The 20,997-nt window shown below is 46.5% G+C and overlaps 2 protein-coding genes across 2 annotated transcripts; one reads left to right on the plus strand and one right to left on the minus strand.

The window, feature by feature from the left end:
- The first annotated feature begins 4,376 nt into the window (after nucleotides 1-4,376).
- LOC127306179 (DExH-box ATP-dependent RNA helicase DExH15 chloroplastic) lies at nucleotides 4,377-16,086 on the plus strand. The gene is made up of 16 exons (XM_051336794.2): nucleotides 4,377-4,941; nucleotides 6,811-6,986; nucleotides 7,515-7,628; nucleotides 7,962-8,070; nucleotides 8,153-8,239; nucleotides 8,555-8,673; nucleotides 9,573-9,750; nucleotides 9,922-10,521; nucleotides 10,597-10,875; nucleotides 11,695-11,901; nucleotides 12,209-12,553; nucleotides 12,938-13,174; nucleotides 14,508-14,728; nucleotides 15,190-15,289; nucleotides 15,388-15,534; nucleotides 15,773-16,086. Exons 1-16 carry the CDS (start codon nucleotides 4,429-4,431, stop codon nucleotides 15,869-15,871), a joined length of 3,531 nt encoding a protein of 1,176 aa, XP_051192754.1. The 5' UTR covers nucleotides 4,377-4,428; the 3' UTR covers nucleotides 15,872-16,086.
- LOC127306180 (formin-like protein 16) lies at nucleotides 16,032-20,707 on the minus strand. The gene is made up of 2 exons (XM_051336795.2): nucleotides 19,323-20,707; nucleotides 16,032-17,633 (listed from the first exon to the last, which is right to left on the minus strand). The coding sequence occupies exons 1-2, from the start codon at nucleotides 20,570-20,572 to the stop codon at nucleotides 16,187-16,189; spliced, it is 2,697 nt and encodes an 898-aa protein (XP_051192755.1). The 5' UTR covers nucleotides 20,573-20,707; the 3' UTR covers nucleotides 16,032-16,186.
- Nucleotides 20,708-20,997: the final 290 nt, after the last annotated feature.

Here is a 20,997-nt window from a genome sequence, read left to right on the forward strand (position 1 = left end):
CTGCCTGAGCATTGGCTTGCCCGGCGAACCTCAACATTGCTTGAAAGTTTCGGCAGTCTTTCTGCAAATGCCCCGACTGCCTCTTCCCGTTATTGTCGACATAGAAGTGCATCTGACACGGGCCGTTCATCATATCCTCGGGAGACACATACGGTTTCTGGAACCTTGGCCCACTATTTTGCCTGTTGTTTCGGGAATCATCTCTATTGTCGCTTTGCTGCTCGTTGCTTCGTTGGTAGTTATCTCTATTGCTTCCTCCACTGACTGCTCGAAAACCAACCGATATTTGGCCAGGAGCGTCATAACTCGAGAACTGCCGAAAAGAACGTCGTCTATTTTGAAAATTTCGACCACGGTCCTCCTCTGGTGACCTATGTCGTTTATTGTGAACAGCATCCTCTCCATCCGCCCACCTGTTTGCTATCTCCATCAGCGCTGATACTGTCTTTGGATTGGTTCTTCCCAAGTCCTCGACGAAATCGCCCCGCCGGATTCCTGCCACGAACGCATCTATTGCCCTCTCGTCAGATATGTTCTCTGCCGAGTTTTTAATTATGTTCCACCTCTGGATGTACTTTCTCATAGATTCGTCATGCTTTTGTCGACACGACCTCAGCTCCTCTAGCGATGCAGGCTTCTTGCAGGTGGATCGGAAATTCTTGACGAATATGTCCTCGAAGTCATCCCAGCTGTCGATGGAACCTGGAGGAAGCTTCTTTATCCAAGACCTTGCAGCTCCACTCAGGTGTACCTGAATGCTTTGCATGGCCGTTGCCCTTGTTCCGCCTATCAGCTTCACCGTCTCGAGGTAATCGACCAGCCAATCCTCGGGATCTTGCAGGCCATCGAATTTCTTGAAATTATCGGGTAACTTAAACCCCGAAGGCACCTGAGTTTTTCGAACCCTCCTCGTAAAACACGGTAGCCCACACATATCCTCTTCAGCTATGTCTGGAGAATGTCGATGCTCCCTTCTATTTTGTCGTGCCCTGTCTACCCTTGCTTGAATTTCTGTGTCTCTTGCTCCGCTTGTTCTCTCGGGAACTGGCGCTGCGACAGCAGGTCGTGGACTATTTTGCCTTGCTGATCCTTCGGGAGGTGAATTTACGAATGCCGCTCCCATGGCTCCAACTCCCGCCATGGACATGTTGTACAATGCCTCTCTTGGATCTCCGGCAGGTGGTTTGGACGCGAGGATGAAAGCTTGCGTCGCCATGTACCCTGCTTCTGGTGTCTTAGGAATAATGTTCCCCTCGTGTCTATCGACATAAAGGACATGTCGAGGTTTTGGACTAGATTCTCCCTCTCAGCTTCAGGTATGTTGTTTAGTCGAGACCTTGCCCTGTTGCGAGCCCCTCTGTGACTGCTTCCCGAAGTACCTGATTGTCGACTCAGTTCCGCTCTTCGCCTGCTCGATGCCGATGCTGCTTCTTGCCTCCTGTCTAGCTCGAGTTTCTGTTTTTCGAGTTCTCGCCTGGTACGCGCGAGCTTATATTGGTATGCCTGTAACTCCACTAGTGTCGCCGTTACAGTCATTGGCTCTGTCCCATTGATAGCTCTTTCCACTCAATCCCATACTGCATGCGGAAATCGCACCATCTCTCGCGTTGCCGTGCCGATATATTTTGTCCCTAGGCCTCGCGTGAGATCCGCATGATCAACGAACGGATTTCCCGCCTCGTCGAAGTTCTCTGATGTTTCTTCTTGAGGTCGGCTTGGTTCTCCGATCGCGTAGATCTGATGATACTTTATTTTTCTATTTTTTTGAGATCGGTGACACCGTCGTGTAGACTGGCGAAGACCTTTCCCACAGTGATGGATTTGTCGATGAAGTCGAAACCGTCGACACTGTCAGAATCACTGCTTATATTGGAGTCCGCAGACGACTCGAAGGACATGTCACTGAAGATCTTGACGAGTTTTTCGCTTGCCCTGGTACTGATGAAGCGTGGCGAGGAGATTTCTTCGCCGCCTGACTCGACTGATGATGTCGAGCTCGAAAAATCGGGATCGACCGCTGATAATCCCGACGAGATCGGAACTTCGAGACGATACGCTCCCTCCTTCTCGACGCGAAAGTGGAACCTTCCGAACGTCATCTCCATGGGCTCCTCCAGATACGCATATGCATCCAAACGGGAGGGCGGGTGAGGCACAAAATCGACTAGACCAGTTTCGATCTGTTTACCTCTGTCCATCGCTTTGCTTGCAGTTGATGAAGTCGACGATCTTGAACGTGCCATCGAGATCAGCTCCTTGACACCTCTAATCCCCACAGACGGCACCAATTGACAAGGGATTAACTTATCAATGCCTACAAGTTGTAGACTAGGGTTTTGCTGTAAGTAGAGGGCAAGTAGATCTCGAAGGTTTCTGCCGAAAAGTACTCGACGATTATGAAAACTATGGGTTTGTGAGACAATGATTCGATGCTTTCTTTGTCCCTCGACTCCCCCTTATATAGGAGGCGGAGCCGAGGGATTCGTGATACACAAGTTTACAGAGTCCGGGAGGGTTTCTGACCCGTCCCGCAAGATTACAAGTCTATGTTTCCTAATACAACCCTAGCTTTCCTTAATTCTATCTTGGGCTTCCGAACTTCATATTCTTCGAGTCATGGGCCTTCAATAAACCCCGGGTACCATCTTCGGCAGGCCCATTGGGGATGCCTATGTCACCACCACCACGAAGTAGCCTCTTCCTATCTGCGATGTCCGCCTTAGTCTCCTTCTACCAGGTCTTCATCCATGTTCTTTTTAGACATCATCGTGTGCTCCTTCTCCTCGGCCATGATCTCTTTCCATGCCTTTGCTTCCTTGAGCTTGATCATCCTCTCCTCCATTTCGACCTTTCAGTTGGTATCTTCCCGCCTAGCTTTCAGCTTTGCAAGTTTCACCTCTTTCTTTCTCTCAGTGATAAGGATTTTTGTCTCCAATGCCTTCAATGTCAATGTCTCCTTTGTCTTAATCATTTGATCAAGCTTGTCCTTCAAGCTTGATGCATCCGCTTCCAACTTCATCCTTTCCTTGGCCTTCTTGGGTACCTCGGGCTTGCCATGGTTCCTTCCTTCATCATTGGTATCATCCATATTGAGCATATCTGATTTCTTGGGGTTAGATAATTGATCCCTTACTTTCCACTTGTCAAGATCTTTAAGCAATTCCCAACAATGCTTGAAGGTAAAAGGTTTTCCCTTGGAACCGGCCATGTCCTTGTACCACAAATCCGCATATGTCTCCTACAATATGCATAATCGGAAGCATACCATGATCACAACCGTGCATAATGTAAAAATAGGCATGAACCAAAGAGTGAGATTGAGTATACTCACATAGTCACTCTCAACGGTGCCACTTGGTGGGGCGTTGATCACTTGGTCTGTTGTGGGTATACTTCATGGGTATACCATCGATAGTGCCTAGATCCGGCAAGGCCGGGTGACCCATAGACGGTGATGGAGGCATGAGGCCCATCGGGCGGCCCAGTTTAAGCGGTGATGGAGGCATGAGGCCCATCGGGCGGCCCAGTTTCTGTAGATCAAGATGGATGAAGTCCAGCTCAGGAACAAGGAGCCGGATCCACCGACTAACTCTAAAAGTCGGATCCAGCCTGGCCCATTAAGGGTAGCCGGATCTGGGACGACGTAGAAGGGAAGGCGGATCCTTGACGTAGAAGTGAAGACGGATCCTTGACGTACACGGCAAGATATTGTACCGTAGTTAGGCAATAACTATTTTATTTCCGTAGTTAGGCGGAACCTTGACGGATCCACCGACTAACTCTAAATGCATGATTTTATTTCTATTTGTTTGCCTGTATGAATAATTTAAGTACTATTTATTTATTGGGTTATGTGAATAATGTAAGTACATTTATTTGATTGATTATATGCATAATTTAAGTACTATTTATTTGATTAATTATATGAATAATTTAATTCTATTTGTGTGATTGTATGAACAAAATGAGATTGATATGGCAAACAGAGCTTGGCTCTGGTGGTTAGGTCCTTGTGGTGGAACCAGCCCACCCAGGTTCAAGTCCTAGACTTGACATGGGTGTTTGCATTTACCTGGATTTATTCCAGGATTTAACCGGCGCTATGCTTTCAGTGGTACGTGACGTGCCCGTCAACAGCCGAGCGCCATGGTGACTTCGTCAACCTCAAGATATGCCGGCTCAGTCCCTCGGAGGTGCTCATAGGGGTAGGGTGTGCGTGCGTGCGTTCATAGGGGTGTTTGTACGTGCGTGTTTGTGAGCGTCTGCGTTGTACTGTGTTCTAAAAAAAAAAAAAAAATGAGATTGATATGTTATTTTAAAATATTTTAATTTGTTTTGGGGAGTCGCCCGCGATTATTTGGGCCGCAGGTGGCAGATGCTCTTATCCCGTCTACCCCGCCTCTTCCGGCCGAATCACCACCTCCCGCCATGCACTGCCTCTCCCCGCACTTCCTCCTCCTCCTCCCTCTCCCCACCGCCTCCCGCCACGCGCTCCCCCAGACCCCGCCGCCGCCCTCTCTCCTCCCGCCGTCGCGCCCAGCCCAGCCCCGCCCCGCTCCGCTCCACCTCCGCTCCGCGCGCTCCCCGTCCCGCGCCGCCGCGCCGGTGTCAGACGACGACGAGGACGAGGAGGAGGCCGACGAGGAGGACGACGACGAGTTGGAAATACACGACGTAGACGCGGAGTACGACGAGGACGAGGATGGAGAAGGAGATGAGCGCGACGAGGAGCTGGAAGAGGAGAGCGGCGGCGAGTACGACGAGGAGGGGGACGCGGCCGGGGATTCCCGAGAGGAGACCGCGGCGCGGAGGCAGCGCTCCGAGGATTACAAGTCGCAGCAGGTGGCCAAGCTCGTCGCCGAGGTGCGGGAGTTCGGTGAGGATATGATCGACTACAACGAGCTCGCCGGGATCTACGACTTCCCTATCGACAAGTTTCAGGTACCTGACCGACCTGGATGAGCTAATTCTGGTTTCTCAGTGGAGCTGCATTGAGCTTTGCTGAGAGTTTTGTCGGATTTGGAGTACCGAAATGGTTAGCATTTTGAGCTAGCAGCGACGCGCGTGTGATTCTTTACTGCACTATGTTTTAAGTTTGTAGTTTCACGAATCCATCCATCTGTTTTATAAGGATAAGAACCAGATGAAATTTCCTTAAATCCGCTAAGGAAAGGGAGGGATAAGCTAAGAATTATCAAAAGATCTAACCCTTCCGTCTATTTTATAGTAAAAACCAGTGACAGTTGATTTTACATCCTCCATAACTCCATAAGAAAAGGGAGCAATATGCTAAAATTTATCAAAAAAACGGCCAACCTTAATTTTGTGGATCTAGTTTGAAAGGCTTACATTTTAAGTTTGCTAGAGATATAGGAATATGGGAAAATTCTAACATTGAGTTAGCTGAACCTAATTTTAAAAGCTTAAATTCAATGGTTGGATTAGGGACGCAGTGATTAGAAAATGGAAATAGAAAATAGGTAGATAGCATTAGCTACAATTCAGTCCTATCTTTCACATAATGGGAAGGAGATCTCAAATAAATCACGCTAATTAAACATGGTTTAAATGAGAAAAGTGTTTTTGGCCCCTCACCTAGTTGCAGAGTTTATTTTTCGGCCCTTGAAAAAAATACATATATATTTCGCCCCTCGTTTTCTTAAACCAGCTATTCATTCCTGAACCCAACTCGGCCACCGAGTGGTCGAGAGCCCCGGGATGATGGACCGGGGCCGGCACAGCATGTCGACACCGGTATCAGTCTGGAGGGGCAGGCATTGCTCTGCTAACGGGATTTCAACGACAGTGTTAAAACAATGGGTTAGCTGACACCAACTGCTCGGGGAAATGCCCACCAGAGAAACAGAGAGCACCAGGATATGGATGTCAACTTGGACCGCCACGTGTCAGCTTGGTTAAAAAAACCACACAACATCAGCTAAAAAACCATTTTGCTCGGATCAAATGTGTCTGGTTCAAGAAGATGTGGGACCATATGCGTACACATTTTCTTTAAGGGTCCAAAAGCAAACTCTGTGACAAGTTGAGGAACCAAAAAGTACTTTTCCCAAAATAATTATCCAAACTGTATGTTGTTTGCAAAATAGTTTTTCCAAAAGTTAACTTGCAAATAAAATTTTGCACCTATACCATAACAAGAGACGTCACAATTGTGCGGGCCAATCTGCTAGTTAGAATGTTAGATACGTGGGATTACATCAGGCACATCTCTTTTCTTTTTACCGCAACACACTTTCTAATTATAGCATTATAAAGCTCACAAATAGTGTCATGTTCTCTTTACCTAAAACACTTAGTTGCAGTTAATGATTGTGATAAGCAATGAACTCTACTGTATTTCCTTGCGGCACATTAGTTTGTGCTCCAGGCGGTATTATTTTGGAGATCTTCTCCACGTCCTTGTTTATGGTAATCTGAGTACATTTCAAGTTAACTGGAATAAATTTTGAAAATTATAGGCACTCATTGACACTGAAATAAGTAGAGGCAAAATTGTTGCTTTGGTTTCTGCAAATAAATCTCTACCTCTTCCTCTTTGGTAATGTAATAAGTTTGGAAGCCCGATGCTAATATTTACTGACACAAAAAGCATAGGACAACATTTTTTTCAAATATGAATCCAATTGTATACTTTTGGTGACATACAACTCATATTTTGTTGGTCAAATTATTAGTCAAAGTTCTACCTCGAAATACGTGATGGCCTTATATACAAAAACGGAGGGAGTACACAAAAAGTCTATACCATATTGCTTTCGTTTTTCTTACACTGCTTCCTTCTTATTTTAGCGCCTGGCTATACAAGCATTTCTAAGAGGCTCGTCCGTCGTAGTTTCTGCACCTACAAGTAGCGGAAAGACACTAATTGCAGAAGCTGCAGCTGTTGCAACAGTGGCCAGAGGAAGGCGTCTCTTCTACACAACACCGTTGAAGGCCTTGTCAAATCAGAAGTTCCGCGATTTCCGGTAAAATGCTCCTTTCATGATTCATGTCCTTCCTTTTGCAGGCTTGTGATAACCTGCAAAATTTATCTTTTGTCTTGTGTTTTTTGGGACATGCCTAGAGTTATCATCTTAATGGCATCTTCATGCTCCCAACAGACGGAGAGCCTTGCAAACCGCCCCCCTTTTCTTCATAAAATTGAGGCATACAATGAAATGCCTACCTTAAACTCTACCCTGCTGGATCCGGCGGCATAAGCCACAAAAGTGAAGATGCTCCTGCATCTTTACTTATCTAGTTATTTTGCTATGTTATAAAGTTATATCGTGCATGCTGTCAATTCTTGTGTAACTTGAAACTCTAGAGAGTTGCAAGTCCACTGTCCATATGATGAGTTCTGGAGAACATTTATGACTGCCGGAAAATTCCATAGCTGGGCTGTTGGAGTATTAGAGTACTGCAAGGCTGAGAGTCTTATATAATTTACCTAGATGGTCAGATTCTGAGTAATAAATTTATTTTGACACATTGTCGTTGTCTAATTATTTCAGGAATACCTTTGGTGATCATAATGTTGGTCTTCTTACAGGAGATTCTGCTATCAATAAAGATGCTCAGATCCTAATAATGACGACAGAGATTCTGCGTAATATGCTGTACCAAAGGTATTTATGCATGGATGACATATAATGTGATATAATTGAGATGCTACAAGTATTCACGCTGTAGCATACTGTTACTACTTTGACAATTTGCTACTTCCACTACTGCAATTAAATATTGCAGAGCATTCTGTGACAGGAATAGTTAGAGTATACCATAGTTCAACTTTACCTATATACGATACGTGTTAGTATTTCCCAAGTTGTGCATGTCCCTTTGAGGTAGTATTTGGGGGTTCAGGTGGGGAGATTAAGCTTTAGTGGTAGTTAACTATTGATTGTAACTGATGTTGCTTGTCCTTTCTGAAAGAATCCCGTCTTCTATTTGAACTGCAGTGTTGGTATGTCAGCATCCGAAGGTAGATTATTTGAAGTTGATGTCATTGTTTTGGATGAAGTCCATTACTTAAGTGATATCTCACGCGGTACTGTTTGGGAAGAAACGGTATGCTATTTTAAAACTCTCTTTGTCGTCTCCATGAGTTCACATTGGTCATTTGACTTACCTATTTTGACCACATCCTTAGGTGATATATTGTCCAAAGGAAGTCCAGCTTATATGCTTGTCTGCCACCGTCGCAAATCCTGATGAATTAGCTGGCTGGATAGGTCAGGTAACTGTTCGCATCTACACAACTAGTGGATTACCTGTGTTGTCATTGTTTTGATTCTTGCAGTAGCATGATAGGTGTAAGAGTTTCTCCAGCTCCCACTTTAAATGGATGTATTTGGTGATTAGCACCAGAAATACATGTGCAGTTTCGTTCTAAGAAAAGTACATTCACAAGCAAACTTGGTACATTCACAACTAGAAATACATGTGTGCTTGTGCAAATGTTGGGACCATACATTGTGATCTTCCTTTATTTCTGGTCTTGCAACGCTAATTTTGTGTTTGCGAAAATCACTCTTATGCTGTCTCTTTGTAGATCCATGGAAAAACAGAGCTGGTGACATCGAACAAACGTCCTGTTCCACTAACTTGGCACTTCTCGAAGAAATTTGCACTTCTACCCCTTCTCGATGAAAAGGGAAAGAAAATGAATAGGTAGCCACCTTGTTCTTGTTAGCACCATACGCTAGCTTACTTTTTAAACCACATGCCTATAAAGAAGTGTTACTATCGATATTCATCCAGCTGCCTTGCTTATTTTAACCATATCCACCGCTTTTGATAAATTGGACCATCCCATCAGAATGTGGGCAACTGCCATTAATTAATCTGAATAGGTGGATTCTATCTGCTAAAAAGTTAAACGTCTAATCTGAATAGTTTCCTCTCTGTGCCTGTGTGCGCGCGCGCCTGTTTACCAGTTGTCGAGTGTCAGAGTCAGGAGTTTGCTAAATTGTTACAAATATTAGTCGGGCACAAGACATATGAAGGGCTGTTTAATGTCTATTGATATCTTATGGTACTTGCGTTGTTTGGTCATTTGGGGATAACATAGCTGCACCTTTAGGCAGCTAAAATGGAAATATGTGCGCGTTATGTATAATAGATATTCTGAGCTTCTAAATAAGTGGGTTCATCTGAACCTAGTAGGGCCTAATTAGGTCTGCCTTGCCTACACCATTGGCTATGTTCATCCGGGTTAATATTATTGGATTATCAAAAATAATGCTAGAAGTGTATCAAAGGCATAATGAGTTCTTAATTTTTTTTCTTGAACATGCACCCAAGTGCATGTCATTTTGTATTAGGAGAAAAATTCATGACACAGGAGTCTTACAAATCGGCAAAATCAAAAGGAAAAGAAAACAAAACAACCTAGGTTATCAAAGGAAAAGCAGAGAAACTTAGAACAAGATATACACCTAGCTAGCTTCCTAAGTTCTTCAGATTCTATCTGGTTATCTTTTGTGCATTCTAATATTACCTTCATGCACATTGTTTATGTTAGTGCGTAAGCTAAGCCATCTATATATCCTTTTATTCTATTCATACAGGAAATTGCGAATGTCTCATGTCCAGAACATATCTTCTCCCAAAAGTGATTATTACTACGTGAAAGGAAAGAGGAAAGTTAGAACAAATAAAAATGAGCAAGGTAGCAGAAGCCCGTTGGACATATCAAAACAAGTTCAATTGTCCAAGCACGAGGTCACCAATATGCGGCGTTCCCAGGCATTGACTAGAATTCATTTTTGACTTGCATTTTCATATAATAGCTTAAATTTTCCATGTTTTTTTGCTAGACCAAATGTGATATTTTTATCGAAAATGGAAAAGCTTTATTACCCCTAACCTCTGTGCTGTGACTAATGGCTGTCATTTCCTGATTACCTTACCGTGCAGGTTCCACTAATACGTGACACTTTGTCACAGCTTTGGGAAAGCGACATGCTTCCAGCAATCTGGTTTATCTTTAGTAGAAGAGGATGTGACGCAGCCGTTGAATATCTCGAGGATTGTAGACTTTTGCATGATTGTGAGGCTAGTGAAGTTGAACTGGAACTTAGGAGGTTCAGGATGCAATATCCTGATGCTATCCGGGAAAATGCCGTGAAAGGACTCTTGCGAGGTGTTGCTGCCCATCATGCTGGTTGCTTGCCACTGTGGAAGTCCTTTATTGAAGAGCTATTTCAGCGTGGCCTTGTTAAAGTAGTCTTTGCGACAGAAACCCTTGCTGCTGGGATCAATATGCCTGCTAGAACAGCCGTGATATCTTCTCTCAGCAAAAGAATTGATGCCGGGCGCCAGCTCTTAACCCCAAATAACTTATTCCAGATGGCAGGTCGTGCTGGAAGGAGAGGGATCGACACAGTTGGGCATTCTGTTCTTGTTCAGTCTACTTATGAAGGGCCTGAAGAATGTTGTGACGTTATCTTTGCTGGACTTGAGCCACTTGTTTCACAGTTTACCGCATCATACGGGATGGTTTTGAATCTCCTTGCGGTATGTATCCTGCTGTAGTATATCTGTATATTTTCTTGTTTTCTCCCTGTCCTTATCTTCAATTGTGTCGTCCAGGGCTCGAAAGTTACTCATAACAATAAAGGATTGGGTGATGTCAAGGCTAAACGTTCTGGAAGAACATTAGAAGAAGCTCGGAAGTTAGTGGAGCAAAGCTTTGGGAATTATGTAGGGAGCAATGTGATGGTTGCTGCTAAAGAAGAGCTCGAGAGAATACAGAAAGAAATACAATATCTCTCTTCTGAAGTTACGGATGAATTCATTGACCGGAAATGCAGGGAGGAATTATCAGAGGAACACTATACGGAGATCTCTTTTTTACAAAATAAATTAAAGGTAAATTTATTGCTTGCTTTGATTTCTCTATAGTAGTTCAATAACATGGAAGTCAATCTAATGTATCTGATACTGTTTAAACCCCACCTACTTTAGATAATAAATGATAATCCCACTTAGAAGTACTATACTATTTGTGTCAATGTATTGATGACAAATAAGCATGATACACATTATCATGGTTCTTTGATAATTGTATATATTGCATGGAGCTCTTTAATTTACCAGTACTTGATTGCATGTTTACAAATAGAATAATTTGCCTTCACGCACTATGGGATTTTAGAGAACACTTCAAAATCTAGACGATCTTAGGTATACACAAGTCCCCTCTTTGTTTTTAGCAGTCCTCTGGTTTCAGTCTGGCTACCAACTTGTTTTTTCAGGGCTCAGTTTAGGATTATGTTGGCAGTCATAGATCTTGGTCTTTTCCCAGGCCATCCATTTCATTGGAACCTGAGCTGTAGTTTTTGGTTTGTTTATATTGTAACTGAAACCAAAACGACACACTGAAATCCTGTCTATCTTGATGCAAAAAATGTTCAGCCATCCTACGTGCTCTACAAAAAACCACACCATGTGGGCACTTGATTTTATGTAACATGCTAATATTGACATATAGCTTTGCTAATAGAAGTTAAACCTAAAATGACGCACCCACTGTTAAAGCCCAATCACTTCAAGCCATTGACACTTACGAGAATCCGAGTAAAAGCTATTTACATAATTAAAGGTGTTTTTGCATAACCTGTTGATCAAAGTACTGCCCATCCTGTATTATTTATTAAACCTTATATGTTCTGCACACTTATTCCTCAGGAAGAGAAGAAGATAAGAAATGAACTGAAAAAGAGGATGGAAGTAGAGAGAATGGCTGCATGGAAAACTCGGCTAGAAGAGTTTGAAAGTGGCTACCTTCCTTTCATTTGCTTGCAGTATAAAGATAAAGATTCAGTTCACCACACAATTCCTGCTGTTTTTATTGGAAGCCTCAGCTCCTTTGATGATCAAAAGATCGTGAGCATGGTGAGTGAATAGGTTATATACTCTTCCATGCAAGATGTAGAGGGAAAAGCTGGATGGTTTTACTTTGGGATTGTTTACATCTCATCTCTTCGAAGAACTTTAAGCATTAATTATTAGATTTCTCTGACAATATGAGTGCCGAAGCATACTAGTGTATATCCTTTGATGTTTATGTATCTATAATTTTGTTGGCCATTCCCTGAGGTTTGAAATATGAAAGTTTTCTTCTGTATCTGTCTTCGTGATTTATGCCATTCTTTTTTTTTTATGTCCTTCTCGTGTGTTCTTACCAAAATAACAATTGCAGCTAGAAGATGATTCTACTGGCCCAGACAAGCGGGAAGTTGATAGTGAGGAACAGCTTCATTACCCATCCTACTATGTTGCTTTGAGTTCGGATAATGCATGGTATCTGTTCACAGAAAAATGGATAAAAGCTGTTTACCAGACAGGTTTACCCGCTGTTCCTTCAGTGGAGGGTGGGCCACTCCCCAGAGAAACCCTGAAGCAGCTCCTTTTGCGTGAAGATATGATTTGGGATAAAATTGCAAAATCTGAACATGGTTCTTTGTTATGCATGGATGGATCCCTAGACACATGGTCATGGAGTCTTAATGTTCCTGTGCTTAATAGCCTCTCAGAAGATGATGAGGTTTGCACTCACTCCTTGACTTTCCTGATATTTTGTGCTAGGGTTATTGCAAATTAGTTCTCTGTTGGTATCTTCAAAAGATATCCATTTCTCAAAAGATTCACTGGCCAATTCTTCCTTTGTCCCATCTGTGTCTTCTGAATTCTGATAGGTTAGTCAATCGTAGTGGTATTACGGTATTACCATAGGAGTCCACTGTGCTACTGAATTTATTTTCAATGTCTATAGACAACCAATGCAACATTCACATGCTCATTTTATATAATATCATGTAATACTTTTTAAATAGTGTCTGATATGATGTTACGGATTATCACTTGCAACTTGAAGCTCTGTTGACGTTTTAGCCAGTTTGCATTAAAATTTCTTTATTACTCTTCACAGGTAGAACGATTCTCCCAGGAACATCAAACCGCTGTAGAATCTCACAAGAAACAGAGGAGGAAGGTTTCACAATTGAAGAAAACAATCAGGAGTACTAAGGGTTTTAGAGAATTTCAAAAGATCATTGACATGAGAAACTTTACAAAAGAAAAGATTGAGCGTTTGGAAGCCAGATCCCGTCGTTTAACTAGACGCATAATGCAAATTGAACCAACTGGTTGGAAAGAATTTTTGCAGGTAACCATCTATGATTTTCTATGTTTGATGAATCTATTTAATTGAACTACTCCGCATATGGTTGTCGAAAGCACTGCAGTAGCTCTGGCACTGTATCATATTCTGTAGAATATATTGGGTTAGTTGCTTCCACTTCATGCAGGAAGTAACTATGTAGCTGAACACATTTTTTTCTTTTCGAAATGGGGATTAAAACCCCGGCTTCTTCATCATGATGATGCACATGGCCTTTTATTAAAAAGTTACGAGTACAGAGTTTAGACCATCTCAGGCATCGCCCAGAATTGATACAAGAATCAACCAGCGAAAGAAACAAAGTAAAATTGGACTACACATCAACGTAGCCTCCTATTGTGCCGCCAGCCAGCCTGGCACAAGATATCCTGAGCGACCATCTGGAGCCGTGTGCATCCAAGCCATAGCACCCCGCTGTCCCTCCGGTGACAGTAGAGCCCACAGCTGAACCCAATGTGACACCATATGGATAACCTGCAAAAAGTGAAAAGATTGTTTTTTGTTAAAAATAATATCATTCCTCGTCCTCCATATTGACCAACATAAGGCAGAAACCCCAATACGGATGAAAGCCTTATCACGAATATGTTTCATAACTTGCCCTTTAGCTAAACTACTTTAGCGCACGGTTAATTTCACTTTTGATCTTCCACCTCCAACCAATATTACGAATATGTTTGGTAATTGGTTAAATGGAGTTGATAGACAATCTATGTAGCTGAACACATGAGATAGAATTTTTTTTTTTGAAAATTTCAAGGGGGGGGGGGGGGGGGGGGTCCCCACCTGAATTTCATTGATGGCAAAACCCTTTCTAGGGTTCAGAATTACAAGCTGAGAAATGGTTCCGCCATAGCATGGCATCCTCTTTGTGTGCAGGGCTTTTAAACCTGTGCAACCAGAGGGATAAGTCTGAAATTACATTAGCGATAGAGGTTCGAGGGGTTATGAGCTGGTCCCTGAAGACAAGCATATTCCTGGCGTCCCAAATGTTCCACATGACGGTGAGAAGCACTGAGAGCCAGACAGAGGAAGGCAGTGGTGTTGCCACAACATATTAAAGCCATTGTAGCATCTGCTGCTGCTTCTGGTTGTGCCCCCTTTTGGCCCCAGCCAGTGCTCCTTGTCCACCTTCCATTATTCTCTATACCGGTGCTCACAGACTAACTAAACCCTCAGCCCTCTGTAGAATGGCATGATTTGACGAGGGTGTTCAAACTCTTTTAGATTAACTAGTATGATTGCACAATACTAAGCCTTACGCTTGCCATCGATTAGTAGTTTCTTAGAAATTAATTTATAAATGGATGTTTACCAGATTAGTAAAGTCATACAAGAAGCAAGAGTGTTAGATATCAATACCCAGGTAATCTATCCTTTGGGTGAGACGGCAGCAGCCATACGAGGGGAAAACGAACTCTGGCTTGCTATGGTTCTTAGGAACAAGGTCCTTTTGGATCTGAAGCCTTCTCAACTGGCAGCAGTTTGTGGAAGCTTAGTGTCAGAAGGGATCAAGCTTCGTCCATGGAAAAATAGCAGGTACAAACTTCAACAACACTTGTTTCTCATGCTTACAACTTGGTATTGCCTATTTCTTGTAAAAGCCAACTATTATGTCATGTTTATCTCTGTACAGCGGTCCCTATTCTTTGTTGGTGCAGCCCAAATTTGTGAAAAATGCACTGGCATGTAACATAAATCAATTGGACCATCAATTCCACATGTTGTGCTAAATTGTGGACCAGCACATTGGCTGTCTCAAATATGCTTTATATTGGTGCAATTCAAATTAAGTTCAGGAACTGAACTCTCCAAATTATCGACCAATCTACTCCAGCAATAAAATATGTTCATCCAATTAGTTGTCAACATCTGTTATCCTTTACATAAAGTGAGAACATGAGCTAGGTGTACGCAATATCCAGCCCAAAAATTGTTAACGTTTAACACATCCAGATATTTTATGCTAAGACAATCGTGGTGATTGCTTGAATTTGCAGTTATGTGTATGAACCATCTTCAGTTGTTATCGGAGTTATAAATTACTTAGAAGAGCAGAGAAATTCACTCCTCGATCTCCAAGAGAAACATGGTGTAAAGGTTTGGCACATGATCTTCCTGTTTTCCCTTGTATTTTAATCAAGAGATCGACAGCTGCTCTAGTTACCATTCTCATCTGCCTGCTTCTCGGCATACAGATACCCTGTGACATAGATACCCAGTTTGCTGGAATGGTTGAAGCCTGGGCATCAGGGTTGACTTGGAGGGAGATTATGATGGACTCTGCAATGGATGATGGAGATTTAGCCCGTTTGCTCAGACGAACAATGGATTTACTAGCTCAGGTATATTATCAGGAATGCAGATAACGATGGGCAGTTGTTCGTTTTTTTTTTTTGATAGATATGTTCGTATTTTTTTTATATGCTGATACCATATTTTTCTTGGATTTTTTTGGTTCCTGAAGTTTCATGGTAATGTATTATGTTCATGCTGTCGTTTCTTATTTTTTCTGGGTAACCTTGCAGTCCTTCAGCTCTATTTTATGATTTGCACGTAATACTCTTTTAACTTCTATTCCAGATTCCAAAATTGCCAGACATAGATCCAGTTCTCCAAAAAAATGCACAGATTGCTTGCAGCGTCATGGATCGAGTACCACTAAGTGAGCTTGCTGGCTGAAAGCCTGAAAGCTGTCAATACCACATTGGTCATTTGTTGTAGGTAGGCAATTCTTTGTTGTACCACGGTCAGATGGTTAGCAATTAGCTGAAGCCTCATTTTGTAAGGGATTGTTGATATTTGTACATCAAGTTCCATTTCTGAACAAAATTGTACCTACTGTTGTCGATATGGTTCATATATAAAGAAATGAAGAGAGGAACAAATACCAACAATTCATTATGTACAGTCTGCTGCTAACCTATACCTCCAAAAGACCAAAAAACCAATTCAAACCAATGCAAAACAATCATCATTTACACCTTCCCATGCATCCTATTCCTCATCACTACTTGAATCAGAGTCTGCATTGTCCTTCATGAAGTGCGCCGGCAAGTTTGGGAATCTTGGCATGACCCTCTTCCTTTTGCTATCTGCCTCCTCCGGTGGTTTCTGCGATGGTGCTGCAGCACCATCAGCTGCCCCCTTAGCAACGTCAGCTGGCCCCTTAGCGGCAGGAGCCGCAGCCGCTGCCGTTGCTGCCTGCGATGGTGGCTGTGATGATGAGACTGGTGGTTTCTTCTGCTGTTGTAGCCTTCTCTTGATGTCTACACATGCCTGGTCCACCATCCCCAGGAAGTCCCTCACTATGACGAACAACTGGAGCGGGTGCGCGTTCCTGTCCTTGGTAGCGCCTGTATGGTAGTACTCCGTTGTCTTCTGAACCAGATCAAGCACTTTCTCCTGCTCTCCAGTTAGCGCCTTCAACTCTTCTTCTGCAGCCTTGACAAACCCTCTCAGCCCTCTTGAGAATCCATCGTCCCCACAGGTCTCCAGGAGCCTCTTGATATTTGTTAGTCGGCTGCCTAAGACTGAGCACTCGTTGACAACCGAATCGTAGTCCACAGTCGCAGCCTTCTTCACGTTGGTGAACTCGCTGCTGAGGCCTCCAACAACCGGCAATCCTAGGTTCAGGTATTCATTCTGCCTGTCCTCGCGCGACGGCCCCTGGACCGTGGAGCCTGACGCTGAAATGCCACCGTCGGTGCTTGACTTCGCGAGGCTGCCAGAGCGGCGGATAGTGTAGTTGCGGTTGACGGCGAGGCGTTTCCCCTCCGCACGCACAACCTCCTCGATGACGAAGTGGAGCAGCGTGGTGGCTCCGTCAGTGCTCTTCACGTCATTGAGCTTGCGCAGCGCCGCGAGGTTGAATGCCTGCGCATTCCCCCGTGCCGTGCCGGCGTTCATCCGGTTCCCTGCCTTGAGCACCGCCTCGAGCAGCTTAAGGAAGAGCCCCTTCGTCCTCAGTTCCTGGCTCGCCATCTCCAACGTCTGGAGCGATCGCTTGAGCTGCGCGACCTCAGAACTGTAGTTTATCTTGAACAGCAGCGCGTCGACACGGGCAAACGGGCTGGGCACGTCGAGGAGGAGCCGGAGAAGGAAGGCTTCCGCGGGTGCAAGCCTGTCGGCGTTCCCGGAGAACTTCAGGATGGTGGCCTCCTCCTCCTTGGTGATGCTGATGCGGGACAGCTTCTCGAGGACGTCCGTGGTGAGCTCGGTGTGGCCGTCGCGGAGGGCGTCGATGATCTCGTCCCGCCCCACGGTGAGGGACTTGAGGATGATGGAGATGTTGTGCGACTTGCGCGCGTCGATCAGGAATATCTTCTCCTCCGAGTTGGCGCGCCCCAGGCTGCTTGAGGCGTCCTTGGAGTCCGCGGATTTCGTCTTGCGGTTGTTGGCCGCCCCGGCGCCGAACAGCGCCTCGATGGTGCCTTCGTCCAAGCTGCAAACACAGCAGAGCAACACGGTTAGAATGTGTTGGATCGATTACATACAAAGCTGAAACACCAGTTCTGTAAACGCTAGTTCATATCATTGTCAATCATGTAAAGTTGCGAACAGCAATGTTTTCCAATCAGTCACACCCATGTTACCGGGATATGATTCTGTTATAATTGGTTGGAACTTAAGGGATGGTTGCCGTTGCAAGCCGTCCAGCTCAAGCTGACAGAGACAATTGGGTGACATCTTGACCGAGTTCAAGGTCTTCCCAAATCCCCCCATCATTGCTTAGGCTAAAATATCTCCGTCCCCCGTCTAGATTCATACACGATCAAACAAGCTAACAGTAGCTAATCCATGCGCATGGTTGATTGTTTCTGTCAAGGTAACACATGCGAACTTCCTGCCCGTTCAATGACAAGCATGCGTCGCCAACTCGTATACCTGTTCCCGTGTACTCGTTCTACGAAACTCCCATCGCCGGTGAAGCCAGGATGACGCTGATTAAGATATTAACACGAAAGGTACCCCATCTGTCCTTGTCTGCCGTAGCTTAACAACAGGTCCAGGATCCAGATAGAACATACGCGCACAAAAATGCGCCCCAGGATTTGGGCACCGTTTCGAGGAAAAAGCGACGTGCTAGATCCCGTTGAAGAATCAACCTCCGCCTACGCCCACCCATGGCTATGACAGCAAAAGGGCCTTTCCAGTTTACACTACTGCATCTTTGCACATTGTGGGATTGCTCTTTTTTCGTGACTAGTGCGCCAATCTCTCCAGTTTCTACGGGACTACAGCTAGCATGCTTTGCAAATAGCACAGCTAAAATGCTAATGGGATGATCTTTCAGAGGACGAAATGCTTACTTGCTTTGTATAATGGCACTATTTCAGATGCAGTTTACACAAGACTAGCCCTACGGAGAACCAACCTGAGGTTGGGTGGTTATGAGGGTGGTTGTACCCCCAGCCCACCAGAGTTCAAACCTCAGGTTTGACATCTGTGTGTCTCATAAAGGCGGAATATTCATTCAGTGGGAGGCGACGTTCCCGTCGACAGCGAGGCGCCTGTGGTGACTTCGTCAATTTCAAGATCCAATCCGCCGGCTCAGTCTTCCGAAGGTGCTCATAGGGGTAGGGTGTGCGTGTGTGTGTTCATAGGGATGAGTGTATGCGCGTATATGTGAGTGTCTGCGTTTGTACTGTGTTTCTCAAAAAAAGACTGTAGCCCTACAGCTAGCATGCTTTGCAAGCACCACAGCTAGAATGCTAATTGGATGATCTTTCAGACAACGAAATGCTAACGTAACCAGCTGGGTTCATGCTTAATTGGTGTGTATGACAGTCCTATTTTCAAGTGCAACTGTTGTTTCAAGGTTCAGGGACAGGGGTCTGCATTCACTGTTCGTGCTGTACTGTAGCTAGCACTACATTCCTACTATGTCTATGATCACCATTAGTACTACTGTTCGTACCAGCGAAATCTAAATGCAGGTATGCACAAAAAATAGCACCGAGAGAATTAAACATCAATGGCAATGGCAATAGTACGATCAGGCTGAATCTAAATGCAGGTATGCACAAATAGCACCGACAAAATTAAACATCTATGACCATGGCAACAGTGCTAGTACTAGGATCAGGTGAAATGAGAAGCGGGGTTTAATTCAGGAGTGCGGGGGGCTTACTTGAAGGAGCCGGCGGTGAGCTTGTCCCAGACCATGGAGTGGTCGGTGGCGGCCACGTTGACCTTGTCCCAGTGCAGCGGCTTGAGCTTGGCGAACTGGTCCTCTTGGGCGCTGGACCCGCCCGGCGACGCCGGCGGCCTCGAGGACGCCCAGGCGGGCGGCGGAGGCGGGCCTCCCTTCTTCCCTCCGGGCGGTGGCGGCGGACCAGGCGGCGGCGGGCCTCCCTTCTTTCCGCCTGGGGGCGGCGGCGGAGGCGGGCCTCTGGGGGCTGGCGGAGGCGGCGGGCCCTTCGGGGGTGGGGGCGGCGACGTGGAGGGGATTGGTGGCGGCGGCGGCGGTGGCGGGCTCGCTCTCCCCGGCGGGGCGGCTAGGGATGCGGATGCGGTGGGTGGCGCGGGAGGGGCTGGCGGCGGCGGGGACGGGCGGGGGACGGCGGCCATGGCCATGGGCGCCGGTGGCGGCTTGCGCGCGTAGTACTCGACGGAGAAGGTGGAGCTGGAGGAGCTGGCGCTGGCGCCCGGCGCGTCGTTGTAGAGCTCGGAGGCGGAGTCGAGGGAGCCCCGGGGTATGAGCGGCTCGTGGTCCACCCTGCCCTTCCGCAGCGGCCGCGGCGGGGACGGCGCCGGGGAGTGCGACCCCTGCGAAGCGGCGCCGTCGCTCCGCCGCTCGGCGCGGTTTTGTTGCTGGCGGGACGAGGACGACGGTGGCTGCGGTGGGCGGCCGCTGCTGCTGCCCGCGGGCCTCCTGCCCCTGCCGCCGCCCCCGCCGCCGGTGTTTTCTTTCTCGTACTCGCGCCAGTATATCGCGTCGAGGCCGTTCTCGTCCACCATGCCGCCCCGCGGCGGCTGCTTGGGCGCGCGCTCCGGGAGCTTGCCGGGGAAGGCGCCGTCGTGGTACCTGGCGGCGGCGGGGTTGGTGAGGTCCTTCTTCTTGCCGCGGCGGAGGAAGATGAAGAAGGCGAGGCCGCAGAGCGCGAAGCTGCTGAGCGCCGTGCTCACGACGGCCACGGCGATGTCGCTGCGCTTGGTGGAGGAGGAGGAGGAGGAGGAGGCGGCGGGCTGCGTGGGGGTGGGGGTCGGGCCTGTGGGGGAGGGGGACGGGGAGGCGATCGGCGGGAGGTCGATGGCGGGGGTGCGGGTGGAGGGGAAGCGGGTCTGGACGTTGCGCGGCGACTGTGCGGCGGCGAGGGGGCAGAGGAGGACGGCGGCGGCGGCGAAGAGGAGGAGGAGGAGGAGAGGGGAGGGCGCCATCGCCGCCGTGGGCAGGGCGGCGGTGGTGGGGAGGGTTGAAATGCGGCGGAGGCGAGGCGAGGCGCGGCGGGCGGGATTGACTTGCGGAATAGATGATCTGAGTTGTGGTTCGCTGCCCTTCCTGCCGGCCGGCGGCTACGTTATTGCTGTTGGGTTTGGGTTGGGACTTGCGACTTGGTGGTGCGCATTGACTTGTTCCGGTTGGGTTTAGTTTACGGGGAATTGGTCCGGCGGAACGGCACGATGGTTGGGTGTGGGGAAAGAGAGAAGAGAAACGCGTTGCGTTGCAGCCGCCGCGTAGAAGGAAACCGCGAGTGCGCGTGGTCCTGCTCCTGCCGCCGTTGCGTTGCATGCGCTGCTTTTCCAATTTGTCGCGCCTGCCTCGATGCGGAACTCACGGAGCGGGTTCCGCCCGATTTGACCCG

This window comes from Lolium perenne, chromosome 6, assembly GCF_019359855.2.
Source record: "Lolium perenne isolate Kyuss_39 chromosome 6, Kyuss_2.0, whole genome shotgun sequence".
Taxonomy (NCBI): domain Eukaryota; kingdom Viridiplantae; phylum Streptophyta; class Magnoliopsida; order Poales; family Poaceae; genus Lolium; species Lolium perenne.

Bases quoted from the DNA above. Each gene is read 5' to 3' on its own strand.
- LOC127306179 (XM_051336794.2), top strand. From the start codon at position 4,429: ATGCACTGCCTCTCCCCGCACTTCCTCCTCCTCCTCCCTCTCCCCACC. The intron at 7,629-7,961 runs GTATTTATGCAT...TTTGAACTGCAG, and splicing joins CGTAATATGCTGTACCAAAG to TGTTGGTATGTCAGCATCCG. The intron at 8,674-9,572 runs GTAGCCACCTTG...CTATTCATACAG, and splicing joins AAGGGAAAGAAAATGAATAG to GAAATTGCGAATGTCTCATG.
- LOC127306180 (XM_051336795.2), bottom strand. From the start codon at position 20,572: ATGGCGCCCTCCCCTCTCCTCCTCCTCCTCCTCTTCGCCGCCGCCGCC. The intron at 17,634-19,322 runs GTAAGCCCCCCG...CTGTGTTTGCAG, and splicing joins CTCACCGCCGGCTCCTTCAA to CTTGGACGAAGGCACCATCG.